At 33.6% G+C, this 18,073-nt stretch overlaps 1 protein-coding gene and 1 pseudogene across 1 annotated transcript; one reads left to right on the forward strand and one right to left on the reverse strand.

Moving 5' to 3' along the window:
• Nucleotides 1–4,124: 4,124 nt before the first annotated feature.
• Nucleotides 4,125–6,491, forward strand: LOC113235432 (annotated as a pseudogene).
• A 9,376-nt stretch (nt 6,492–15,867) lies between these two features.
• On the reverse strand, nt 15,868–16,533 carry LOC113235493. The gene is made up of 2 exons (XM_026471202.1): nt 16,244–16,533; nt 15,868–16,164 (listed from the first exon to the last, which is right to left on the reverse strand). Exons 1-2 carry the CDS (start codon nt 16,445–16,447, stop codon nt 15,886–15,888), a joined length of 483 nt encoding a protein of 160 aa, XP_026326987.1. The 5' UTR covers nt 16,448–16,533; the 3' UTR covers nt 15,868–15,885.
• Between the last annotated feature and the right edge of the window lie 1,540 nt (nt 16,534–18,073).

Raw genomic sequence — 18,073 nt, forward strand, 5'->3', positions numbered from 1 at the left:
CCATTTCTCAGTTCAGGGTACCCAACAACATCATTATGTTTACCCCATTGTTGCAAATAGATACGTAACATACTTTTTTTACTTATTTATACCAATCAAGACGTATATGCCATGAACGCAAATTATAAATTAATGTGTACTATTAATATTACATTAAAGACAATGCAACTGAGCGTGATTTATAATGAAAGAAACAGAAAGATGTAGTCATGTATAGATTTTTACATTTGGATCCACTGTAAATTTCAAATATTTTTTTCCTGATATCAGTTCTAGTTTATCTGTATCTGTTTTAGTATTTTTTTTTTTCGTGGTCTTAAAGCCAATAAAGTGAAATCGCGTTATTCAAGTGGCAATTGGATTATACAAGAAATATACCCAATTTTAGGTATTATATTAGAAGTGCCAACACTGTACCATTTCGTTCAGAAACTTAACCATTCTTTTACTTTCCCATCCTTCGGAATCATTCCGTCACATTGACAGCTGGAAAATTTTAAATATATTTTAATTAATGAACGAAAATAGAGTAATTTCTAGTCTGTCTTTTTTGAGACGGATTATTCATAAAACAGTTTTCATAAAATTTTGTTTAAGTAGTATTTAAAGTTTTGTGTAATCAGAGCAATAGGACTGGAGGAGTCATCGATAGGAAATCCCTCTGTCAAGATACAAGCACAAAACAACTATCGCACAATAAACACTGCTTTCAAATCGATGTTTTTTTAATTCCATTATCGAATTCACCGCGTCAAGTAGATACTCAACGACACTTGCAAAAAAATCTCTGCTGCATCCAGACTAGCCAAGGGTGGAATTACATTCCATACGTAAGCCTATTTTTTAATGAAGCTAATTTTCTATTTTATCACAACGATCACATTGATTCAATTTAACGATTACATAAAAAATATTTGAAAATATTCGAACATTTGACATAAGCATGCCTATGAAGTTCCCTATTTACTAACAGGCAACTTCATTGACCTACCAATAAATGGAAGTCGGATTCGCGCTAAAAAGTGTCCGCACCTGTAGGGCGTTAAAATCGCATACGTCAATATACATACAGCGTCAATCGCGCAACAGTCTTCGTTTGTTCGACTGACAGCGTGGTTGTCAATCATGCCGTACCAAAAATAATAATTTGTAAAAATTACTGCAGTAATAATAATAATAATCTTTATTTATCTTAAAACATGGTTTCTTAAACAATAGGGGCTGGAGCCTCCTTTTAAGCATAGCCTGTGTCAGGAGACTCCGCTCTTTCTTACCTACACGTTTCAAAACAACCAGTATATACATAATTAACTAACTTAACAAAGTAAAAGAATAGTACTTATTAATATATTAATATTACTAACTAGGTACATAAATTTCCTTACAATATATACCTATATGTATATATTTTCTTTTTCTATTAGTGTGTGTGGGGGGGTGAGTGTGTGTGTGTGTGTGTGAGTATGTGTGGGGGTGAGTGTGTGTGGGGGTGAGTGTGTGTGTGTGTGTGAGAGAGAGAAAGAGAGTGCGTATTTGTTTATTTAATATCAGTGATCCAGCAGTGCCTCAACTTCTGTGTATGTTTTTTCTGCAAGCCAATTTTGTACAATTTTCTTGCACTCATAATACAGCTTACTGTAAATTTTCAGTTCACTATTTAAAACATTGTAAAGATTTACAGCACGCTTGTCATATTGCCTATCTGCAAATACAGTGTTGGTACTAGGAATTCGAATTAAAAGATCCTGCCTTCTGCAGTAAAGTGTAAAAACAGGATTTTGTATCATATTTTCACTAAACGAATATATAGTATTAACATAGTTGTAAAAAGTAAAAAGTAAAAATTAAATTAAAAACAACTTACAAAAAATACTGGCTTACTGCGGGCATTAAAATGTCATGTAAAAATAAGCGATTACTCAAAGTTTTAACACTAAAGTCAAAAGATAAAATTCTTAAGAAATACTACAAAAAATACGAAAAATTATTAAAAAAAGCCATAAATACTGCAAAGAAAATTCATTATAAAAAGAAAATTCAAAAATCAACAAACAAAACAAAAACAATGTGGAGTATTATAAATGAGCGTGCCAATAAGAAAAATAAAAATGAAAAACAAAATGTAACATTGAATATCAATAACAAAACTGTAACTGATCCAAACCGGGTTGCAAATGCTTTTAATAACTTTTTTGCATCTATCAGCGAAGTTTGTACCGGAGCACCTACCGGCCGCCCTGTAATTTGTCCCCTTGAAAATTCAATATTTTTAAAACCTGTAGAAAATAAAGAAATATACAATATTTTAATAAAACTTAAAAGTAAAATGAGTTGCGGAATTGACGAGATTCCACCAATGTTATTTAAGCAATGCGCTTCAGAACTGGTTTTGCCATTGAGCCAACTTGTGAGTCAGTCTTTTAACGAAGGAATATACCCCGACCTGCTAAAAAAAGCTATAATCAAACCTTTACACAAAAAAAATCAAAAAACAGATCCGAGCAATTATCGTCCTATAGCTCTCCTACCCACAGCTTCAAAAATATTTGAAAAGGCCATGAGTGAGAGGGTATACAAATTCTGGGAAAAGTTTAAAGTTTTTGATGATTGTCAAAATGGCTTTCGTAAGACTATTCTTATCCACAGTTTTGGCTATATTCAAATATGTACAAAACATACTTGATGTAATAAACAGCAAAAATTACGCGACCGGGGTCTTGCTCGATATGACAAAGGCGTACGACAAAGTACAATTTAACATATTATTAAAAAAGCTATATGATATAGGCATTCGAGGAAAGACTTATGATTGGTTTAAATCCTTCCTTTACGCCCGAGAGCAATTCGTAACTATGGAATACTTCAACTCAAATACTAGGGAAGTAATACATGTGAGATCAAGTGTTAAACCATAAATGCCTCGATCCCACAAGGCAGTATAATTTCGTGTCTATTATTCCTTATTTATATAAACGATCTCCCAAAAATAGTACACGATCACTGTATATTGTTTGCCGACGATATATCTCTCCTTATCTCATACAATAATGACTTCAACTTAAATAACAGACTACATTCCACATTCAATTTAATAAATAAGTGGATGATAGACCACAATCTGGAAATAAATTTCCAAAAAACAAAAATTATCGCATTCCACCCACATCAAAAAAGTCCTTTAAACATCGATGTTACGTATGAAAATAAAAAAATACAAACTGTAAACGACGTCACTCTGTTTGGCCTGGAACTGGATGCACGATTAAATTGGAGGTCTCACATCCAGAAGCTTAAATCCAAACTCTCTAGTTTTGCGTATGCGTTACGCGTAGTTAAAATGACAACAGATATACAAACATCACTCACTATGTACTAAGCGTACGCTTATGCATGGTTTAGTTATAGCGTCATCATGTGGGGAAATAGTATAGATGCCCCTTCTCTATTCATTGTACAAAAGAATTTGATTCGCATAATTTTCAATCTTCGAAATACAGATAGCTGTAAACCAGTGATTCCCAAAGTGGTCCAGGTGGACCCCCAGGGGTCCACGGGAGACTTGCTGGGGGTCTACGTAGGCGTGAACAAAAAATGGGGGTCCATAAGATGTTAATGGGGGTCCACGAAAAATTATCTGCTTTTGATAGTAAAGAGCAAAAATGTAAGCATAGTTTTATAAGGGCCTACCTACATTATTTTAAGTACATAACTAAGCAGATAATATTTTAATAAGGCAAGCGACTTTTACTTGTCCAAACTTGCGTATTCGATATTACGTACAATTTCGTGTACGTACATGTACAGACTTGCAAAGCGCTATCCGCCCGACAATGCTTAATGCTTGTTCAGACATGAACTTGATCACCACTATAAATACTTGATGCCAAAGGCAAACTCATTCATTTGTTTCCGGAATTTCGAAAAAAAGGTTTGAGATAATTTATATCAGTGTTTGTTAGTGCCGGAGAAAAGTAAGTAAATACCTTTTTTTTTTTGTTATAGTACTTATGTATTTTGTTTACGTGTACTAGTCGGTTGATCACAACTGCTTGTATAGATAGGTAACTTAGGAACTTACAGATATTTTAATTGTCCTCTTTCGATTTGAAGACAAACACAGCACGTTTTATTCAATTGTTTTTTCGCGAGAGAAGCACTGCCTCTCTAAAAAGGCCGAATAAGCAATAGCAATTAATTTTTCAATTTTTCTTGCAAATAACTACTAATTTTATAAAACAGTATAAAAAAGTCACGTTTTAACAATGAAGGCGCAGACAAAAAATACGCAAATACATCATTGATTTGATGAAATGTTAGTTATCGTTTTTATGGACAATTTTGGGATTTCGACTTTTATTTTTTCCTACACAAATATGATCAGTATTCGATACTGAGTACACCCATTTTTATTTGTACTATTAAAAATTAGTGGTAATTTAGGTACTTTAAAATTGATACCGTTTTGTGAAAACGTCTGTATTTGTCTTAGCGGTTATTAGTTGGCCCCTTAACAAGCCGTAATTCTATTTCTGCGTGCTGACAAAGGCTGCGGTGTGATACCTATATTCAGAAAAAAACTTGGTTACTAAAACATTCTTTTTTACAGGTAAGGTAACTGACACGAAACATGGCTACAGCAAAGAAAAAATGTCGACAATATCGTGTCGATTATTTGAAATATGGTTTTGTTCCATCAGAGGCAGACAAACAATTGCCCATGTGCCTATTATGCAACAAAGTTTTGAGCAATGACTCTATGAAACCATCAAAGCTCGAAGATCATCTAAAAAGGTGTCATACTGACAAAATAGGTAAAGATTTAAAATAGTTTCAAACATTGAAGGAAAAATATGAAAAGAGACCCACCATGCACAGTATGTTCGCTTCAACATCTCAAAGTAACGATGACGGCTTGCATGGGCATCTTACAATATCTCATTACTTATAGCAAAATCTGGAAAACCGCACACTATCGGAGAACAATTAATTTTACCCGCTGTTGAAGAGGTTTTAAAAACTGTTTTGCACAAATCTCCATTTGACGTACTAAAAAGAATTCCATTAAGTAACAATACTGTTCAAAGACGCATTGATGAAATGAGCTCTGATATCGAAAGTTTTTTGTGAGATCATCTACAAAAAACTCATTTTTCTATACAACTGGACGAGTCAACGTTACCCGGTAATGAAGCATTATTATTGGCATATGTCCGATTTATTATGGAGGAAGAAATTCACGAAGAATTGCTATTTGCCAGAACTTTAGAGACTGACACTAAAAGCGAATCAATATTTAATGTTCTGAGTAATTTTTTTACGGAAAAATCGATTCCATTTACAAACATTATTTCAGTGGCAACAGACGGAGCTCCTGCAATGGTCGGGCGATATCGTGGGTTTATAAGTCATCTCAAAAGAATTATACCAGGACTTACAGCTATTCATTGCGTAATCCACCGACAACATCTTGTGGCAAAACATTTAAGTGACAGGTTGAACCGATCTCTTCATTTTGTAATAAAAGCTGTCAACAAAATCAGAAGCAATGCATTGAATACGCGTTTATTTGCTCAATTATGCGATGAAAATGATGAAGACTTCCAACGACTGCTCTTACATACTGAAGTACGCTGGTTGTCGAAAGGCGCATGCTTAACGAGATTTTACTCTGTTTTCGATTCCGTATTAGAGTTCCTAGAAATAGAGATCCAGATTTAAAAGAAAACTTGATCAAATTCAAAGCAGACATTGCGTATTTGACAGATTTGTTTAAAAAATTTAATGATATCAACTTGCAGTTACAAGGGGACAGCCTGAATTTAATAAAAACAAAGGGGATAATTTCGGCTTTTCTTGGGAAATTGAAATTTATGAAGCAAAACATTAGTCGGCGCGAATTCTCTCAATTTCCAAACTTGTCGCAGGTAGAATGTATTGATGAGGATATCCATACCTACAGTCAACATTTAAGTGCCCTGCATGATGACTTTAAAACCAGGTTTGAAGATATGCTGACGATGGATATACCACCATGGATCATAAATCCATTTGAATTTGATGAAACGGAAGTGGCCAATGTTGTATTACAAGAGGAGCTGCTCGAGATAAGCACCAATGAGGAGCTGAAGGTGAAATTTAGAAAAGGCTACCAAACATTTTGGCTGCAAGCAGAAATACCCGAAAAATATCCTGGACTGTGGGAAATCGCAAAGAAATTTTTAATAGCATTTCCCTCGTCATACCTTGTCGAAAGGAGTTTTAGTGCCGTTACAAACCTCTTAACAAAAAAAAGGAGCAAATTAAACATCACAGAGCGGGGGGATTTGCGATTATTGCTCACAAAAATAAAGCCAAACATTGATCGTTTGCTGACACTTCGTCAAATACATCCTTCCCATTAATTAAAATTATAACCTGAACCTATATTACCTTATTATTTTTTTCTTGTAATTCTATTCTTTTAATAAATAAAATGTTATAAAATGTACCATTTTTCGTTTTTATTTTACCTATCGGAATATAGGGACAGAACTCAACAACGACACAATTTTTATTTTTTGGCGACTTTAAGAATGTGGTAGAAATGTAGCAGCAGGGGGTCCACCGACACCAGTAAAATTTTGAAAGTGGTCCACGAGAAAAATAAGTTTGGGAACTACTGCTGTAAACCATGCTTTGTGGAACATAAAATTCTCACTTTGCCATGTATTTACATCTTAGAAGCATGCAAGTTTGTTCGTAAATATCCTGAATTCTACAAAAAGCGTGGGGAGAGCGTCACGGGTTACAGCGCCTTGATAAATTAACAATACCTACCTCTCGTTTACAACTATACCATTCCGGCCCATTAGTTATGTCAATTAAAATGTTTAATAAATTACCAAACCCAATCAAACACTTAAATAAAGAAAAAGCATTTGTAACACAAATAAAGAATATATTAGCAACTAAACAATATTATACTGTTCAAGAATACCTCAATGACAATATTTAAACTATTATAGTTAAACTTCACATAATATATACTAATAAAATACAAATCAAAAATTAATTATATTAAAAGGAAACCTAAATACATGTTCATAGACAATATAAAATAATAAATTGCTTCAATAAGTATTTTTAAACTATTAAAAATACAAATTAAATAAATCGTTTATATTTTAAAATAAATAATGCTTAAATACATGTTCAAATATATTGTAACATAATATATTACTTCCATAATTATTTCTTAAATATTAAAAATGCAAATAAATGAAAAGGGTATATTTAAAAATAAAAAACACCAAAATACACATTCGTATCGATTATAAGATAATATATTATTTCGATTTCTAAATTCTTGAAAAATCAAATAAATACAAATAAATAAAAATAATTTCAATGTCATTTAAAAATAAATAACACTGAAATACATCATATCCATATAGATTATAAAATAATATAAGTAGTTTCAATAATAATTTCTAAATTATTAAAAATGCCTCCCTCTAATTTTGCCGTGCCCGACAGGGTCCATAAATGATCTTTGTATTTTTATAACATCTTGTACACATTATGGAAAAGCAATAAAGATTGAAATTGAAATTGAAATAGTTATCATTTAAAAGTGTTATTTTGTACAGTTTTATAGTATTCAATTTATATATAAATTAATCGTAAATATAAATAACAAAAGCACACAAAATAATCAAATAGTTAACTGTCCTTTTTCTACACATTGCATGCACAAAAGATGGAAGAAGACCCATTATGTCAGTTTCAAGAAGCTTATATAAACTTCTTGGTCATTTTCAATTGTTGTTTTCGAACCACAAGCGATTGAAATATTTAGATAAAAAAACTATAGAGTCGCTTTGATTTTGATCGTATTTATAAAATTGTTCAGGACGAAAACGTGTTCGCGCCCATGTGATTTTTAATATTGTAAATTTATTATTGTGATTTATTATTATAATTTGGTATTGTTAATTTAGTTTAAGGTTTGGTAAATAAACGAGAGGGAGAGAGGGGTTTTGCTTGGAGTCTGTAGGGTTCTCCCGTCCCGCTCCTGCATTGGTGCCGTCCCGCTCGCACACTTGAATAGAATGCGAGCGGCACGGCGGGCCAGCGATGATATAAAAAGCGGAGCGTTGGGAGCGGAACGACATTCCAAAATTGACTGCACAAGACTCCGAAGGCGTTCCAAATCTCACCGCGATCCAAGCAAAACCAAGACCAAGAAGCTCAATTTACAACCAGGCGTTTTTTTCTCATAATCCGCCCCCACAAAAATTATTTTTTTATTAAACGAGTACAACAACATTTTGTTAGTTAATAACAAAATATTGTTGTACTCGTTTTACGGCTTGTGATTACCTATCAGAAGACATAAAATACATTTGCCCGAAATAACATTAGCTCGAATTTTCATAACGTCAAATGTATTTTTTTAGGAAGATTACAAAACAAAAGCTAACAATTTTGGCTTTGTGAAAAGCATCAAGATTAATCGAAAGCGTAACGGTTTTATTACAAATCAGTTTTCAGAATTACAGATATTTGAGTTTACATTTAGTTGGAATATCGTCACTTATTTTTACATTTGTAGTAATATTTGTATGTATGTATCTGCCCAACCCTTAAGTGAATTTGTACAAAATTCGACATAATAATATATGTAAAAATTAATTAATATTTACGAGAAAGGCTACTCCATTACTCTTATGTTCAAGTATTTTTCAGTCGAAGCTAAATATGGTGTATTTTGTTAAGTTTCCATTACATGCGGAATATGGTGTTTTTGAGCCCTTAAATTGTTGCAAGCAAAATTAGGCAGTATTGCAAGGACGGTACAATTTAAATTAAATGTTAAATTAAATTTCGTGGTTTTTGTATACCCGTATATGGGTAGGCCCGATGTCCATTTATTGGTAAGTCAATGGGCAACTTAGACAAAACAATGCAGTACTTCACGTACGCTTTTTTTTCGTTATAGAGAATCGACGCACTCTTTTAGCTCCTATTTGTATCGACAGATTATGTAACGAAATTCATTCAAATTGATTTCTCCGTCGTATTGTATATTAAATAATAATGTAATAAATTATAAATAATAAAAATAAATTGTAATTGTTTAATATAAATCGTCATAAATCATGCCGTACTGTAAGAAAAAAAATAAAAAGTACATATACGAGCACATACATACAAAACACATCAATTACAAAAGCAATAAAATAACCAAATAGCTAACTGTCCTTATCCTACACAAGACATGCGCAAAAGAAAGAAAGAGACCCGTTACGTCAATTTCAATTTTCGATGTCGATCGATCGAACCACAAGCGATTAAAATATTTAGATTTAGAACAAAGAAACTATGGAGTTGATTTAATGTTAATCTTATTTTTAAAATGACTTTTTGTTAAATGTAAGTAATAAATGACTAACAAAATATTGTTGTATTCGTTTTACTCTCTGTAGTTATCAATCAGAAGTCTGAAAATACATTTGCCCAAAGTAATGTTTGCTCGAATTTTTGTAATCCCAAATGTATGTACATACAACAACGTAATGTACGACACAAGAATGCTCAACACAGGAATGTCCGGCCCAGGAATTGGAGACACAGATCACGTGGTATCATCATTTTTGATAGGCTTTGTGCAAAATTTTACTCTTTTTTTAATTTTTACTTTTTAGCAACTGGCAGCTAGCAGTTTTAATAACTTATTTTTACCCTTTTTAAAAGCCACGATAAAATGAAGAACCACTTCCAACGAAAAATAAACAGCAGAAAGCCAAGTGTACACACCGCTTTCCCCTTTAAATACTTTTGTAGTTTTTTTGAAACGCTTCGGATCTGTTTTGGTTTATTGATTGAATTTGAAAAAGAAAATAAACTCAATTTCTCGTAGAGTCTGTGAGCTGGCTGATCCAGTGCTACCCAAAATTGAATGCCTTTTGTTTTAGCAGTTTGGTACTACTACACTACACTACTACTATTAAACTTAAAAATATTAATCTAAGTAATAAATTACAACGTAACTTAATCTTGTTTGGCGATGCGCATGCCAAATTCAGGGCAATAACAGAGCACTTTTTTGAAACCTCGTAACTCCGCTTTTGGACGAAATTCTCACACGGTGACGAGCTTTTCGAATTTAGCCGACAATATAATATTATTTTCAAAAAGTTTGTGCAATAATAAAGGGAAACAACTTCATTACCCAGAGTATAATATCATAGTCGTTACCGGTTTAGTCAGGAGTCATTATTTTGTTATTTGGTTTATACACTTTTCGTCAACAATTCGTTCAACCGGCAATGTAATAATAAGCAAATTAATTTACTTCCATTTTTATTGACCTGACAAAGAAATCATGATCGAACTAGTTAATGCGAAACGCAGACGGCTTATTAAATTGTTTCTGTAATAATTAGAAAACAACACCAACTAAGCCACGGAACGAACCAACGGACCTCACGAATTTTTCTATGTGCTTCATGATGGTGTTTTATGTTTTTTTTTACGAACTATTAGGAATATATTCGATACTGACGAGTTCATGAACTAGTTCGTCTTGTATGGTTTTAATAGTTCATCGTTCTTTTTAGTTCACTACGAATTAGGAACTGTCCGTGTTGATAGTTGACCTTTTTTTTTTGACAGTTCACCTGCCTTTTATTCAGTAGGAACGGTGCGAACCGGACAAATAGTAGTATAGTATCAACCCACGTGTACGAGTATATGAAGTAGTTGTATGTGTGTATCTAAATATGGTAATATAATATTTTAAACACACCGTTTTAACTAAAATTCTGGTTATGTAAAAAAAAAGATATTTAGTTAGAATGACAGTGTTTAAACATGTAAAATATGAAGGAAAATCAAATAGTACCGATTCGATACAAATTGTATTTTTAAATATTTAGTACAGTGCACTATTGACCTCATAGTACGAGAAGTCCGTAGTAGTTCATGTGAATAATTTTATCATGAACTACTACGGACACAATTACTAGTTTGGAGCGTACGTGCAGTGTCCGAGCAAGGACAAGACGAACTAACTAACTAAGGATCTAGATGAACTAGAAGACCGAGCTAGTTCAGTTGACCGATTGAACTTACTAGGATCGCTCCCTCTAAGGACCGATCAGGCACAGGTCTAACATGAAACAGAGAAGTGTGTCTAGTACGCCGCACAGGTACATAGCGTAAGTATATTTGACGTAGGTACTAAGTCCGGGCAGTCCAATCGTTCATTGAGCACATCGAACAAAGACCCAAGTCGAACAACTCGCGCCCCTAACGAGATAACAAAATAAATTGTAAGCTCGACTGATAACGATTTATAAGGCGATTGATTATTATTTTGTTGGCTTTGCTTTTGGTTATATTGTTTTGTTTTGTTGATGTTGACTTTTGTTGTTCCTGTTTTTTTTGTATAACCTAATAATAATATCATTAATTGTTTATTCCTAAGTTATCGTCAATGAATTGATTCTTTCGTCGCTGAAGATTGCATCGATCATATATATTTAATCGATTTTTTTTCTCTCGATTTCGTATCATATGTCTCTAGAAATCTAAAATCTCATCCCAAACGTCAATGAAATGTCAGAAAAAAAAGGGCGCCAAGCTTCAAAGTAGTTTGCTTTATTTTAATTAATTTTGAAAAATTACTTTTAAGCCCTTTTTGATCACAAATTACTGTCGAATTTCCTTGCACATCCGTTACTACTAATTGGGTAAATGAGTGTCTCCAGAGACGGCATCGTCCGTCCTGGAAAAAGGAAAAACGATGAGAAGAGAGACTTCGTAGAATCTCCTCCCACGAAAATGGCGGCAAACTTTTCTCGAACCCGTAGTTGACTTTTCAGAGATTATAACCACATTTACAACGATAATGATAAGAAAGAGTATACAATCCTACTTTCGTTGAACAATGGCCAAAATAACAAAATGGATTTACTCAAAGTTAATAATGTTTTGAAAACTACATCTGGTGTTATCTATGTCAAACAGTTCGGACCTGAACTTGTTAAAGTATTTTTTAACAACAAGAAGGACGCTAATAACTTTTTGCTTAACAAAAAAGCACTGGAAAAATTTGAATGGTTAGCACGAATTCCATACAATAATCTCGAAAGCCAGGGCATAACACGAGCACCTGTTGATATTTGTGAAGAGGATTTATTAGAAAACTTGAAGGCTGCAACTGATATCATCGGAGTCAAGCGTTTCAACCGTAAGATCGCAGATGACTTCTGGGGGCCAATCGCGCTAATTGTCAACGCTAAAACCAAAACCTTAAACCTCGCCAATGTGACACGTTGCGTACGTTTCATATCGCGCTAACTGTCAAAACAAAAACCAAAACCAAACAAAAAGGAAACGTTAGACGTGTGACACGTTACGCACATTTGGTATCGCGCTAATTGTCAAAGGTAAAACCAAAACCTAAAACGTTGCCTATTGGTATGGCGCTAAATATTTTAACGTTTTAACCACTTATGTAACCTTGGGGAAATGGATTTACCTTTGACAGGTTAACGTTTCTGTGGCAGTTAATGGAGAGTAACTTTTCACTACGTTTATCGTATTTTAAAAATGTTCCACGGTTACTTAAATGTGGATGTGGCCTAAGAACGGGCTTTAAATAAAAGAAAAGCATAGAAAGACATTTAATATGTCTGAGGAGAAATTCCGCAAACGATATACCGTTTGACTACGGAATTCATTTCAGGATTGGTGGAAGAACTATGCCTACATATTCCCGTTAAAGGACGGTCTGTTGCATTGGATGTGGAGACAAAGGTAAGTGTTAAGTGGAATCCGATAGTTCTCAGTTTTGCATAATAACCAAATTTCTATACTGTGTAAATCATTATTAATTTTGTTACAGATTTTAATAGCTCGTATTGTTTTTAACAACTCTCATTATGAATCACCTTTTGGGATCTATTGCGGGGCCACAAAATAGCCACACACTCGCACCAAAGGCGTGCTGATAACACGCGCGAACAACGCCGAGCGAAGTCATTCTCAAGCCAAATCTCTGTGCGATTCGAACTCCAACAAAGATGGAGCTGGCTTACAGTGGTCGATCGGTCGGACGGCGAGTGACCACTATAAGCGAGCTCCTTTGGTGCGAGTGTGTGGCTATTTTGTGGCCCCGCAATAGATCCCAAAAGGTGAGCTATAATGAGAGGTAATAGGATACAGTGAGTGGATCACTCACCGTTATTGTACCAGAACTCATACCACTATAATATGCAATGTTATTATTGTTATTATTATTGTTATAAAATTAATAATGATTTACACAGTATAGAAATTTGGTTATTACGCAAAACAGAACTATCGGATTCCACTTAACCCTTACCTTTGTCTCCACATTCAATGCAACAGACCGTCCTTTAACGGGAATATGTAGGCATAGTTCTTCCACCAATCCTGAAATGAATTCCGTGGACAAACGGTATATCGTTTGCGGAATTTCTCCTCAGACATGTTAAATGTGATAGTCTTTGTATGCTTTTCTTTTATTTAAAGCTTGTTCTTAGGCCACATCCACCTCATAAACACTTTCCGAAACATTTAAGTAACCGTGGAACATTTTTAATATACGATAAACGTAGTGAAAAGTTACTCTCAATTAACTGCCACACAAACGTTAACCTGTCAAAGGTAAATCCATTCCCCCAAGGTTACGTAAGTGGTTAAAACGTTAAAATATTTAGCGCGATACCAATTGGCAACGTTTTAGGTTTTCGTTTTACCTTTGACAATTAGCGCGATACCAAATGTGCGTAACGTGTCACACGTCTAACGTTTCCTTTTTGTTTGGCTTTGGTTTTTGTTTTGACAGTTAGCGCGATACGAAATGTACGCAACGTGTCACATTGGCGAGGTTTAAGGTTTTGGTTTTACCGTTGACAATTAGCGCGATTGGCCCCCCAATCCATTACAAAATTATAACAACTTTGTTTCTAAATTAGTTGACATTTTATGGACATTCCTTAAAAAAGTATATCCTTGCCACACCGAAAACGTAAACCTAAACGTAGTGATTAGATCCTCTTTGCCTTTACTGTGGTGGAATGACATATGTAACCAAGTTGTTCTTAGAGCCAAATTGGCATTGAACCCGTTTAAAAAGTATCCCACTATGGAAAATTTCATTTTATACAAGAACTTTGATGCTAATAAAAAAAAATCCTAACAGAGCAAAAAATATTAGCATGGGCTAACTTATGCTCCTCTTTTTATCGAATGACTCCCAGTAAAGTTATTTTGGACTATATTAGGCGATTCAAATTCTTTAAACTAAATTCAACCGCTAATACTAATACACTTTTTTTGGAAGATCCAGTTAATGCTTTAAACCTTCTCAACAAAAGTGCTTCTCGCGACAGCATCGCCATTGATATGCGTGAATTACAAGTTTTTTTCTTATCTCCTGGAGCTGACTGAGCACAATGGCTCACCTCTAATTTTGAAATGCATGAATTTGATGCTGCTCTTATGTATAAAAAAAATACTTCCCCAGGTCCCGATTTCATTCCTTATTTAGTAATAAAAAATTACCATCCCAAGCTAAAATCATTCTTCTTAAAATTATCAATCAATTATGGCTTAATAATTCTATTCCCCCTGTTTCCAATTCTTAAACCGTACAAGGATATTCATAGCTTAGATGCATATAGACCCATCTCATTGACATCGTGTTTTTCTAAATGTTTTGAAACTATGATCAAAAATAGGTTAGAATGGTACATTGAAAGCAACAGTTTGATTCCGGAGTTCCAATTTGGTTTCCGCGAAGGGAAATCCACCATGTATAACTTGGGATGTTTAATAGGTGATATGAAAAGGAATATGAGGCGTAATAAATTCACTCTTGCTGTTTTTTTTGGACATCAAAGGCGCATTTGACAATATAAATCATGCATATCTTATCAAGAATCTCTCTTATCTGGGCATTCCAGGCCCTATTCTATTGTGGATATTTTCATTCTTAAATGGTAGAAATATTTCTTTAAAAATTAAAAATAATCTTTTTGGCTGTAGAACCACAAATAAAGGTACAGCTTGGCAAAAAAGAGTATGGATTTAATGAGGGCGCCTAGATCAATATGTGGCAACCCGATATACTACGACGAAAAATGTTTAGATACTTGTTATTTTTATTTATTGTTAAAGGCTTTTAGCGCCCAGACACACGCCAAGTGGACGAAAGCTAAGCCAGCCTCGTATGAAATTCTCCAAACTCTTCTCTTATTTCCAAAATGGGATGAACCCAAAATCATCTCACCTCTTTTTTTTCTTCTTTGCATTATTTGTATAAGTAATAATGCAATAACAACTTGTTTCTTTGTAGTTAAACTTCGCATAATTTTGGTAACTGGACGAACCCAAGTCGGCGAGCAGTAATGTGGTGAAGTTTTTGTTTCTTGAAAATTCTGAATTTAACATGTAAATTCTAAATAAATAAAGCGTATTTTGTTATAACAGTTCGGTCTCTAAACACGTGAACTCCGTCACCGCGTCACGGCCGCGCGGTGGCGACATATTCGCGTCAAATAAACGCGCTCTTAGAGTTAATTTTCAATTACCATTAGACTCGATCCATCCACAGTAACAACATAATATTATATAGCAACATAATGATCCCTCACAGAATTATTTGTTTTTATAATTTAAATGACCTATTTTCCTTCTTACTAAGGTAGATTCGAGCAGGTTTAATAATCATAATAAAATAAATAGGATAAAAGGGAAAATGAACCATTTATTGTTTGTACAATTTATTCTAATAAAACAAAATAACAATTTAAAATTTTTTAATAAATACTAATTTTCGGATAATATCGCGGATTTTTTTTTAATTTTAAATCAATCAGATTCCAAAACATTTTCATCGAGATATTCCACCCCAGAAAACTCTATTGTATCTTGGCTAGACGTTCCGGCAACAACAAACTCATCTGAATCACATGAATCTGAAGTGGTCTCGCTACTGCTCTCATCTCTGACGTTAATAACCAATTTTTCAATGTCGTCATACATAGTCATACCCCTTTCATAATACTCGTTTTCAATTTTAATAACATGTTGGCATGAATTTTTCCAATCTTCGGCAGTAATCGCTTGGCATGCTTGTTCAGCTGCCATCTGTCGGAATAAAAATATTATTGATTATGAGTTCAACTTAATAACATTAAGAAAAACGAATTATGAACTAGATCCCTACCTTTATGTCAATGGACCCTACATTGACAGAGGCAATTTTATGTTTTGCAACTCCCCATATCAATTCAATAGGATTGAGGTCACAATGATATGGAGGCAGCCGTACCACAGTGTGACCATGATCCCCCAATATTTGGTCAATTTCATAAAGGGCCTCTGGTTTGTGGCGTTTTACAAGCATTAACAATTCAGGTTTACGCATCATTTCATCAAATTGTATATTGTTTTGTAGCAACCACAGCTTTACATCAGCAACTTTTGTTGCACTGGTTGGGGCCTTATTGATGACTACCGAATGGTGAGGAGCATTGTCCATATTGTCCCAATTTGACAGAGCCTTCCATTATTGTTAATGGAAGGCTCTGTCAAATTGGGAATTAATTTCTTGGTAACCCACTTAGTGAAATTTGCTCTATTCATTTCAGAATGGTAATCTTCATTCTTGTTTGTGCCACTGAAAATTAATAGTGCATTTGGAACAAACCCCTTTTCACTCCCAGCATGCACAATAATATATCTTTTGCCTTTAGATATATTGTGTCACACTCCACTAACTTCAATTGATTGCCAACATTTTTTAAGCTTGTAAGATGAGTGTACGTAGCTTTCATCCAAAAAAATAATTTGTTTTTGGAGTTCTTGAGGCAAATTTCTATTATGCATTATAATTTTTAAATATTGTTCCCTCTTTGCTGCTGTATTAGGCTTCTCCATTAGTGCCGATCCGTCTGTTTTACATTTTTTTGTAAGAGAAACCCAGAGATGTAATATCTTTCTTAGATGTTCACGGCTTCCATTAAATCCCAAATCTTCTTTAACTACAGGTAATAAATTTCGTAGTGTAGGCACCTGAGAAAAAAATAAAAAGTTTTTATTTATTACATAATACTGTTTTTTTATTGAAGAAAGTGGCATTAATATAAAATATAATACATGCCTGTTTTTTTACCGAGTAGAAGAAATGAACCTTTTGTCTAATTGCGCAGAGGTCAAAATCATCGAGATCTTTCTTTGGTCGACCTTTCCTATGTTTACCAGGTGTAGAAAACACGCCATTATTTTTTTCACCTTCTTCAACAATTTTTCTTATGGTATTGACAGATTTACCTAAAATAAATACCAAACATACACAAATATACAAAATCACCAATTTATTTGAATTTTAAGTCTTGAAAGGATCAAAAATATTAAGTCAACTTATAAACGATACGTAAACATAACCTTAGTTACTATTTTGTCAACTAAACACAAATACTCGTTAATTGTATATTAAAAGTAGTGCAAAGTGCGTAATTCGACAACTAGAACGTAATAATAATTAAATAATTTGCATAAATACCTGTCATATCGGCTGTTCTCTGATAAACATTGTTAATTTCAGACAAAATTTGTCCCGCTTGAGATTCAGCCAAACATCGTAAAAAAAAACTTGGTATATCATTGTTCTACCACTACTACGAATCGTTTTGTTCATTTTAAATAACAAAACAAGCAACAACCGTACGAGAATTTACAGAACTTCGTATAAAATTACTCAGCGCGTACAGAAATAACACAAAAGCTACTGGTTATTTGACACCACTGACATTTTTAATAGTGTTGCCACAAATATCTTTTTTTAGTTCCAGTTTTCACCGCGTCATACTCTTTTTTGCCAAGCTGTAATTATTTAATAAAAAATTAATTCTAATGAATTTTATTATAAAAAAACAAAAAATACTTATCCATGTCATAAATACTCAGTAAAAACGGGTATTTATTGGATATTTATACTTTGACGGCCATTTATCGGGTAAAAACCCATCTCTAGTCATAGGCAATGGTCGGAAAA

Source organism: Hyposmocoma kahamanoa, unplaced genomic scaffold (assembly GCF_003589595.1).
Source record: "Hyposmocoma kahamanoa isolate Upper Pololo Valley unplaced genomic scaffold, ASM358959v1 87, whole genome shotgun sequence".
NCBI lineage: Eukaryota > Metazoa > Arthropoda > Insecta > Lepidoptera > Cosmopterigidae > Hyposmocoma > Hyposmocoma kahamanoa.

Bases quoted from the DNA above. Each gene is read 5' to 3' on its own strand.
- LOC113235493 (XM_026471202.1), bottom strand. From the start codon at position 16,447: ATGATGCGTAAACCTGAATTGTTAATGCTTGTAAAACGCCACAAACCA. The intron at 16,165-16,243 runs GTAGGGATCTAG...TTATTCCGACAG, and splicing joins TAGGGTCCATTGACATAAAG to ATGGCAGCTGAACAAGCATG.